This window comes from Lytechinus variegatus, chromosome 1, assembly GCF_018143015.1.
Source record: "Lytechinus variegatus isolate NC3 chromosome 1, Lvar_3.0, whole genome shotgun sequence".
NCBI lineage: Eukaryota > Metazoa > Echinodermata > Echinoidea > Temnopleuroida > Toxopneustidae > Lytechinus > Lytechinus variegatus.
The window spans coordinates 90,132,723-90,143,727 of record NC_054740.1 but is presented as its reverse complement, the minus strand read 5'-3'; the positions used below and the strand labels follow the sequence as shown (position 1 = coordinate 90,143,727).

Below are 11,005 nucleotides of genomic sequence, written 5' to 3'. Positions count from 1 at the left end.
TCGAAAATCTGTACATCTGACGGTCAATCTGATCGGGGTCACCCTTGCCACTAACCTGTCTCTGTGGTCTAGTGGTTAAGGCATCGGCATTCAAAGCTGGGGGCCCGGGTTCGATTCCCGGCTGAAATATTTTTTCGGCATCACCAATTTTTCCAAAGGGCAGATAGCTCTGGGGAACCTTGATTTAAACTACGCCTACTGTTCTCTTCATTTCTTTCACAGTATATTTGAATACAAGAGTTGCCAAAGCAGTTGTACATATATGATTTCTCCCATACATGTTCTGTATCTAAGCAATAGCTTTGATCCAGGTCGGGCATGGCGGCTTGTCATTGTTAAAAACCCACCTACACCTGACAGAGGAAATTACTGACGGTCAATCGTATAAGGGTCGCCCTAGCCACTAACCCTCTGTGGTCTCATGATAAAGGCACCTGTGTTCCAAGCTCAGATAGCTCTGAGGAACCTTGATTTAAGCTACGCCTACCATTCTCTTCATTTCTTTCACAACATTTTTAAATGCAAGAGTTGTACATGTATAATTTCTCACATCTACATGTATATATATATATATATATATATATAGAAAGATATAGATATATAGGCCTATATACATACATAATTTATCGCCATATACTTAAGACAAAGTACATTGCACTTATCGATAATTATACTGCTTAGATTTACAGTTCTCTCGTATTCAATATTCAATAACATTTGAAATGTTTTTTGGCAAAACTAATCGATGATACAACGCGCACCCCTCCCCCCCAAAAAAAATAAATAAATAAAATAAAATAAAAATTGTCCCTCTGACATAAGGCTGAATTGGTGGTATTCTCAATTAAATTATATACAAGACTAGAAAGCTCTTTCCATTTTCAAACTTGCATGAAAATTTAAAGGTCAAGTCCTCAGAAAAAAGTTGATTTGAATTAATAGGACAAGCATAAAGCTGAAAATTTTTATCAGATTGGATGTAAAATATGAAAGTTATGACATTTTAAAGTTTCGCTTATTTTTCACAAAATAGTAATTTGTACAATTTTGTCACATGCAAATGACAGAATCGATGATGTCCCTCACTATTTCTTTTGTTTGTTTTTTCTTGTTTGAATTATACAATATTTCAATATTTACAGATTTGACAATAAGGACCAACTTGACTGAACCATTAATGTTAAGCAATGATAATTCCACATGTTCAGGGCAAAATAAAACTTTGTTTCACAGAACAATGAGGAGAAAATGTCAAAAGAAATAGAAGAAAAAAAGTATAGTGAGTGATGTCATCAGTGCCCTCATTTGCATACCGGCCGGGATGTGCATATAACTATTTTTGAGAAATTAAGCGAAACTTGGATATCATAACTTTCTTATTTTACATTTAATTTTGATGACATTTTCAGTGTTGTGCTTGATGCATTTTTCTCTTTTTATTCAAATCAACTTTTTGTTGGGGTGGCACTTATCATTTAAGTGGTCTCGCTTCAGCAGTCATGAATACACATCCTGTTGCGAAACTGGTGCATTTCAGCGCGTTCCACTGTTGAATTTATGTATTGTCCGTAAAACATGTTAACACCATAGGTTAACACCCATCTTAACATTGAGCATCCGATCAGGGACATTTCCCCGATATACCCAGGCTCAACAGGGCAAGATATATCCAGAATTGCATTTCATTGCTGATTGATAGGGGAACCAGTGCGTTAACCTGAAAGAAAATGATATAAGATGCACATCAGTGTATCACACTTTTGTCAAAGCGAACTTGACCATTTGAAATTTATTTTTTATGCCAATAGACCGGGAGTGAATTAACTTTACCTCATTTACTTACTAACAAGAACAGTAAATGAAACAAAAAATGCAGTTGTTGAAATGCACGAAGTTGACAAGCATGACATGTTATCTCAATCAGTGTGCATTTTCCATTATCAAACTTAGTTGAAATAGTTTGTCAATCACTGCTGTTGCTCTTCTCATGCTGAAGATTGTGATGAAGACATCCCTGGTCAGATCAGGGAATTCCCTGATCAGATTCTGATTGATTAAAGGGTGTTTATATGCTACAGTCCAAAACATACAGCAATGCTGCATGCAAACATGGCATGTAGTGAATAGCACCTATTTTTTCTGATTGCTCATCTCATAAGTATTGTAAGGAACCTGCAGACGTTACAATCCCTGCTTTTTATGCAGGTCCCTTCATATTTCACTCTTATTCACTGCCATTGTCATTATCTTCTGCATTCTGTATGTATCAAACGTATTTCTTGTATTATTTAATTATATTTTGTTATGAATTTGGAAACTGGATTCGATTCAAATTCAATTCTGATATACATAATAGATTGCGTATTCAAAACCGCTAAAAGCTATATCGTTTTATGTTTTAAAGTACATGTTTTTATGTTTTAAAACACACATTTTTGTAATAAAAAACAATTTACTTAACAATTTAGTCACCTGCAGTAAATGTCGCCGAATGCCTGAGTATTAAATGTGGAATCGCATTTTTTGCCAATATGTTTTTTAAGATACTCTTTCATTTTATCTCGCGATGAATTAAAACATAAAAAAACAAGAATAACTGTGACCTGTCAACAATGAAAATATTTCAAAACAGAAACTCGCGTATAGATCTTCGGAGATCATAATGACAGTCCCTTTGTGCCAGCAAATCATGAGGATTGTCACTTGAATGGGAACACCTTTTTTCGCCATGAGGAACATTGGAGCAAAGTAAACAATCTCAGCTCGAGGTAAATTTATGCAGACTTGCAATTGATATCAGTTGCTTTAGCCATCAAAAGTCAAAACCTGTCATAAGCATTCATAATTTTCACAACCGATACCATTGGCAAAACAAAATTTAGTTATGATGTTACAAGACGGCAAAGTTGTTTAAAACATTTTTTTTCATTGTTGGCTTAAACCATATCACAACTATCTAGCATGGCCGGATAGATCAATATATATAGGCCTACAACATTTTAAGGCAAAATAAGTACAATATTGATTTTCATTTATCATCTTTTCTCGCTCATTTCTTTCCCTTTTTCTTCTTCTGTAAAACACCCTCTTCTTGTGATGGTTGCCATCGTAGATCCCTCTCCAAGAATGCTTGTCGCCATGGTAACGAATCATAGTTGATTATCTCTCCACCGAACGTGTCTGGAAGTATGGAAGGTAATAGGTATTCGTGGAGAGTTTCCAAGTTCTGACCGTGTAGTCTGACCTATATAGGATCAAGGTAAAAAGTAAATCATTCATGAAATATTATTGATCAGATTGACCAGTTAAAAGGGTTAATTAAGAAATATTTCAGTGAAATAAAAGAACAACATGATTGTAAATCATAATGATGAATTATTGAATTACATGCAAAATGAAATTCTGTTTTAGGATATATAATAAAAGAACGAGAAAGAAGCCAAAAAGATTTTCAATGAAGTTTTTTCCTCTCTCAGATCTATTCCTACATACAACCTGTAGTAACTGTTAACTTTTTTTTGGTATAAATAAAAAATAACTGAGTATCTTACCCGTTTTCTGATCTTCTCTTGCATGAATGGTTTGATTATCGTAAAGGCTCCATCGAATAGTAAACTTTCATTGATGAAATGAATTCCCTGAACTCTTACTGGTACACAGTTCTAATATGGAGGCATAATAAAGATAGAATATTTAATTCAAAATGAAAGAGATTGTCACTGTGATGAAGAAACATAAAAATTGGACAAGCGAATAACGCATCAACAAATGCATTCACAGAATTACACATTGAAGCGGTGATGGTCCGTATTAATTAATTAATTTATTTATTTGTTTGTTTATTTATTCATTCACGTTTATTTCAATGGGGCAGCCCTTTCAGTTAGCAAACTGATGTACATGGGGCCCTGCAACACAATAAAATACAACACAAGATTGATATTACATCATCATGCATAAAATATGAAACAGTAAAACCTCGAGTGCAATATTTAATCTTACTATTATGTTCTTATTGTATCATGTTAATTCTTAGGTATATGATTTAATAAATTTTTCCCTTTTTCTGTTAACTTTGTATGTGTCAGTCTTCGGACTGTTTTGCAATGTCTTTTCATCATAAACCGAATTGAATTGAATTGAAAAGAGAATGAAAATAATACATATAATAACAAGTACATGATAAGAAGAAAAAAAGCTTTAAAAATAATGAGGAAAATAGTTGTTAAAAAATAGCCTTAAAAATTACAGAATGTAAGGACTGCCCCTTATAATTATGTTTATTTTCAGATTTCTTCTTTGTTACCATCCAAATTCGAGCTGACCATGTTAATTCATGCACGTGCAGTTCCGACCTGCTGCATTAGAACAAGTTCACAAGGGTGAGTCACCGGAAATTAATTTCATGTTAGTCACTACATTCTTAGAAAATTATTTGATGTAAGAAACCTTATAATTTTCTTGCAATCATTTTCCCCGTTTTATCAAATAATAGAATATTTCCTGTTATAACAATTAAAATAATGATCCTGGGGTTTTTTAGGTCTTTTTTTTTAATTATTTCTGTGAAATCTTCTGTGTTATTAAATCTTTTATTTTATCCATTCTTGATTGTAAGATTCCATCATGCCTTTTAAGACAACCACGCTCGTTCATTTTTCTTTCTTGCACCCCTATTGAGCAAGTGAGCGTTGACAAGTATTAAATAATTCATCATCATTTGCACCGTTTGCACGTCATTTCCTTTCTTTCCGCACCTGAAATTTCATTTTAAATACATGATTTCTCTTTGACCTTTAAAAACTGATTGTAACGATTAACAGGGCAAAATTTATACAACCTCACAGGCACATGTACAGGACAACCGCTCAATCTCTCAAAAATAATCATTATGTAGGGGTCAAACAAAATATGGGATAATCCCATTACTGAAAAATAGAATTGTGTACAAAAGCAATAAAATGAGAAATGTAGCCCAAAGTGTTTTTTTCGGCTTCTCGATGACTTTCAAGGAGGTAAATATCTCCGGTCAAGAGGACCAAATTTCCCCTCTCCAAAAAAATTACGAACTTGGAACAGATTTTGAGATACTGATTGCCACCATTATCATGACAACACTAATACGATCGTTGTTATGACATGTATGTGCTACCGCAACCACCAACAACAATCTACTATCACTTACATCGCCATCATCTTTCCCTAAAATATAAAAATTAACAAAATGAAAATTAGAAATGAAAATAAAAACATAAAATAGATGAATTAATAAATAAATGAATAGGTAAATATATAAATAAGTAAATAAATAAACCAAAATAAATAAATAAAATATAAGAAATTTTAAAGATAAAATCATTCAACAAAATATTATCGAACCTGGAATATAGAAGTAAGTTTCTTAGCAACTGAAGGGGTCAAACACATGGCCTGAGATATATTGACTCCTTCAAGATCAAAGAGAAGGATGACACCATTGATTTGTGCAGCTTCGTCTTCTACAAGTTGATCAATCACCATAAAGAGAGCTAGAGCGATGTCAGTAATCGGATATTCTCTTGGATCCCAATGACCTGGTGACAAAGAAAAGCGCAATACCGCTCTCGAGTTTCGTTTACATTCAAAACATTAATACTAATCCCCGAAAAGAAGGGGAGTTCTAATAGAGACCAGCAAAAAGGATTTAGACACTAACAGGTATTGACAAACTGGTACTCTCTTCCTGTATTTATGTGTTTATCAATTTGAAAGGATATTGATATAGAATTCGACCTACCTGCTATTTAAAGAACAAAAAATTATTTGGTACAAACAATGTTTTAGTGGATCTTAATATGTATAATTTTATGTACGAATTAAATTGGACCGATTTTTAAACCATGTAAATGTATACTGATATGAAAATGTTTTGGTATTTTTGTGCATTAATTAAAAGGTGCAATAAGTTCGTATTCATTGACAGTGAAATAAAGTTGAAATTCTTAAGATCTTGAATTAACTGCAAATTAAGCAGGATTATAATGAAATAAATACTACGGACTTTAAATTGACTAACTATAAGATAATTATGAATGATTAAAACACATGAAATTTTAATGAAGAAAGCTTAAAAGTCAATTTCTATGTTTCACAATAAGAGAAGCAAATTTTGAGAGCACACAACATAACAATGAAATTAATTTCTACTTATTGGATCATCGATCTGTAAAAGTTATATCCTCTCCTAGTCTTCTCAATAAGCTGCCATTATTTCATTCACCTTTAAGGTATTAACGTGAAATCGCTGATCAGTTATTGTAACCCACCTTCAGTGAATTTAATGAATTTTCTTTTGGAGGCCATCTTCAATTCCGAGTTTTCAGGTCTTTACCACATAACTTAATCATGTTCATTTTCAAATAATTTATGTAAGATATCCATATAACTGGAACAATTTCGGAAGAAGATGAATTTGTTTAATTCAGCGTTCTAACTTCCACTATATCAACATGAGTTGAAATGATGATGATAGTGAATAAATACTTCTTGGGTTGGCAAAACTATCAAAGATTGCATTGAAGCCGGCGAGCTGCATTTTCAATATTTGCTCGATCAAAGTCCAGAGGAATAATGATATTACAATGTCGACTATATGCAAGATATAGGGAATCTTGCGTTGAATATTGCAATGAAATTGAGATATCTTCTTTATGTATTTATCTGGCTTGAATAGAAAATGCTTGACTGATGTAAGTATTGACTTGTTTTTTTTTACAGGAAAACAATATGAAAGAAGAATTTAAGAAATAAATTGTCGATATCGATATTGTTGTAAATGAAGTAATATGACAATGATCTTTTGACGTAAAAATTAAGTGGTTACAATATTATCTATCAACTCATCTAAAAGTCCACTTAAAAGTGCCCAAAATAAAGGTAAAACTGATTAAAACCTTCATTTGATTAAGACTGCCTCGTCTCCCCCTTTATTTACTTGAATAATGAACAATACCATGGACATAGGTAATGCTCAATCAGTATAAAATATCGATGATACATAATTATACTTTGATTTCTATTAATCTAAAAAAAAAGTTATTTATCCTCTCTTTACCATGGTAACCATGCTTCAGTTGTATTTTTTAATGTAATTTTCTTCCCTTTCGAAGCCACATAATTATGTCACGTTACTTGCCTCTCCTACATACTCCATACTATTCATGCTATTGATGATCCTAAATCGGCAAATATAATCATATTATAATCAGCCTGAAATTATTTTGGCTTACCTGTCTTCATAGCTACTATATGTCTTCCTTCACTATCAGTTGATTCCAGTACGTAGGGGTAGCCATCATCTAAAACATGTTTGATACCAGTTGGGTGGTATTTTTCAAAAAAATCTGGATGTTTAACATGAAGTTCGTAGTACTTTACAATCGATTTGTATGCACGATCTACATCAAACTTTTTCGCGCGTAAAAAACGTATCAAAAATCTGGAATCGGTATTGAATACTATATCATTTCGCTCTTCCATGCGTTCCCTGAGCTTTTGTATCGCACTTTCCCTCACGCTAGGTGTCTCTCCAAGTTCAAGTTCAGCTTTTTTTCTCAAATTATCACTCATGGTCCATGTGTATGACGCCATTTTGATCCAAACAATCGATTGTGGTCAACGTCCGAAAATTTCACATTTGAACTTAAAAACGTCATTTGATAAATAGATTCGTTAAAAAAAAGATAATAAAGGTGTTCTTTAAAAGAAAAGAGACAAATGGATTATGCTCTAGTAGTGGCTGTGTTTCGGATGAAAACAGTCCATCAGTATATTACCAGTCCCTGGCTCACAATGTAATAATTAACACCAGTATATGACATGACGAGGCCGCTTTGTACGTAGAATTGCAAATCATAAAGTCCAACTGATCAATCATTATCTCAAGCAGTCTAATTATACATTACCTCACCTGATAAGCATGGACTACAGTTACACCAAATGTACACGTACAATATGTCGTTCTATTCATGCTTTGCCACAGTGTAGGCCCAAAAGATTATTTCTAAATGTTAAATAGTTGTTTGTGTTTTTTCCCTGGTGCGACTTGCATCTGCCGGTGTCAGCATACTAACTTGTAAATACTTGTACGAAAGTTAGTTGATAAAGGTTCATAACGAGATGGACTGTGACTTATGATACCTATTTATTCTTTGGATTAAAATAAGAAGTCATGACGAACCACAATCATATCGATAGGTGTAAGGTGAGGAAGGTTATAAACATAGGAGTCAGTTATGATTTAAAGTCAGATAGTTGATGATAGAAAGATGTAAAGGGGTACTGGCATGAAAATATTACATTCTATACCTATGTCTATAGCCAGAAAATTGGGGAAAAATCACAATTCAAATTCATATTGTGCAGGCCATGTTCAGATGAGAGCTATTGATTATATAGGTCCCAGGCCTGGTGGTTTATATTTTTCGTAAATAAATTAACCCACCCCCTCTCCCTTCCCCCCCCCCCCTCTCTCTCTCTCTCTCTCAAGCAGACACACCCGTACTCACACACACTCTCATCATTTTTTGGATTTTCTTTTTTTCTTTCTATTTCTTTTTCTTTCTTTCTTTCTTTCTTTCTTCTGAAAGGAAAATAAAACACTTGAAACCCGTTGAATTAATTCAAAAAAGAAAATCATTAAAACAAATCAATTAAATTTTAAGGAATATGGAATGAATAAAAGGAAAATTATGAGCGTTTGAATACTGAGATCAACATCGCTATGTAGATCCCTCTGGTTATGCCAACAAAAAATGTGTACATAATATGTACAACTTCACCATTACTCTCATGACTTAAGTACATATTTACTCTATCTATAGTTATCGTAAGATCAGATGTTCCCTACGTAATACAGTTCACAACACTGTTATCTTGGACGTAATAGTAATTGTCCAATCATTAGAATAAGTAAAGTTAATTGTTTTAAATGTGGTATGCTTTCAGCGTACAAATAGGAGGGTTATAGTGTGACATCATAGATCCTTTTCTCGAAATTTAAATACTCATAACACTTATTGTTTGTCCACACGCACTAAAACTTTTGTAAAACATATTCTTTCATATTTTTGCTTTCACACAAGCTTACATATTCCACAAGTTACATTCTCCTTCTACCCGCCACACAGCAAAAACTGTGGTGTTAACCGGTGTACATAGAGGACCACACAAGTTCTTTTACACCGGTGATAATTATTGGTGGTTCTATTGCTCTCTCTCTCTCCACCCAACTGTTTTTTTTTCTTATTTGTATATTTTCGTTTCGATCATCAATCCTGGTAGGCGTTCGCTGCCATTAAAACCACAATTGATAATTATTACAACAAAACATACCGAATACTACAATGATTAACTTAAAGATGAGCTAAGGGAATATATATAGGTGTAATACGCAAATTTATCAAGGATGGGTCCAGAGTTTAAGGAGTCGTTGCACGGACGACACCAGGATATATTTAGAGGGAGCAATTCATCGTAATATTTTTTTCCTTTATCGAATTATAGGGGTATCATAAAGTACTGGTGTAAAGATGAGGTCGGGAAGTGGGGGCTGTGTACCCCCCCCCCCCCCATCCCCAAAAATGTACAAATTTCATGGCCAAGAAAATACGGAGAAAAGAAGAAAGTGAAAGGGGAAGGGGTTATAAATGTGATATCTATTTCTCAATACTACAATCTTGAAAATGTTGGGCAACACACTGTCCACACAGTAATTGGTTAAAGCTTCCCCCCCCCAAGATTGCAAAGTTTTAAACCAATAATGTGTGGTTTGGGTAAAAACTAGGCAGTATTGGTTGAAAACTACCAGAGTTGCACAAATCCTTTAACAAATTCTTGTGTTGACAGTAATTATGTTGCCCATAATTTTAAGAGTGTATGTCAAAATCTATCACCATTATTTTTTTGTTTGAATAGAAACGATATCTTTGCTCGCTTGCATCTTTGTAGAAATGGCCTCAAAATGTCTGCCTCACTAAGCTACTGTCATAGAGTTAAACGTTGTTGTTTGCTAAGTTTTTGGCGTTCATTCAGCAGAAAGACTTCAACGCGGTCCAGACTTCTTATACCCTTGTTTTCACGCCCGTCGGAAGGAATGTTAATGTGGTACTGTTTGACTTGAAATAATACGTATCTTTTTTATTGCAAGAAATTTTCAGCACATTTTGTAATCATCAACAAGAATCTCCGAGACATATTTCGTTAAAATCAATGATGAATTAATGTGACCTCGAAACACGAGCTGAAATTTATCTTAACTAAACCTTAAGTCTAAGCATTACGGCGCCCTTAACTTGGTATTTCCACAATGTTTATTAATTTAAGAGTGCACCTGCCAATCGCAGTTTGTGGTATAAAAACAACTTTAATTGTGGCATGAACTACGCAGGGCTACTATCTATTCTGCAATAGATCATCAGGTCAATGACATCATTCACTTTGTAAAAAGTATAGGAATTGCCATAATAATGTATTATAGAAATATAGGAAAGCCATAAAAAATGGTAATAGCAAAGGGTACTACAGCCAGAAAATATGAAGGAAAGAAAATGCCCTCCCCCTAAAAATAATAATAATGATAATGGCACCTGCACCAGGTAGGCGTTTCATCAACATTTTTGTCCGACAAGTTGTCAGATCTGACAACTTTCCTGGATTCTGATTGGTTGAGAAGCACTGTTACTATAGTAACTGTCGGATAAAACAGGACTTGTCGAATAAATCGTATGACAAGTCCTTTCATGAAACGCTCCCATGGCCGTGTCATTTTTGTATTTTTTAATTCTCTATCTCTTTCTCTATATCCCTCATCTCTCCATTTCTCCCTAAGTCTATGTTATTTTATATATGTATATATATATATATATAAATAATTAGTTTTATAAAAATTAGTAAGACAATACAGTATCAATAGTGGCTACGAAGGCCCTGATAATTCCTCCATTCTATCATTACACCCCCTCTCTTT

At 33.6% G+C, this 11,005-nt stretch overlaps 1 protein-coding gene across 1 annotated transcript; it reads right to left on the bottom strand.

The window, feature by feature from the left end:
- Positions 1–1,395: 1,395 nt before the first annotated feature.
- LOC121428078 (alpha-tocopherol transfer protein-like) lies at positions 1,396–7,982 on the bottom strand. Its single transcript, XM_041624658.1, has 4 exons — positions 7,269–7,982; positions 5,380–5,573; positions 3,552–3,662; positions 1,396–3,244 (listed from the first exon to the last, which is right to left on the bottom strand). Exons 1-4 carry the CDS (start codon positions 7,627–7,629, stop codon positions 3,050–3,052), a joined length of 861 nt encoding a protein of 286 aa, XP_041480592.1. The 5' UTR covers positions 7,630–7,982; the 3' UTR covers positions 1,396–3,049.
- Between the last annotated feature and the right edge of the window lie 3,023 nt (positions 7,983–11,005).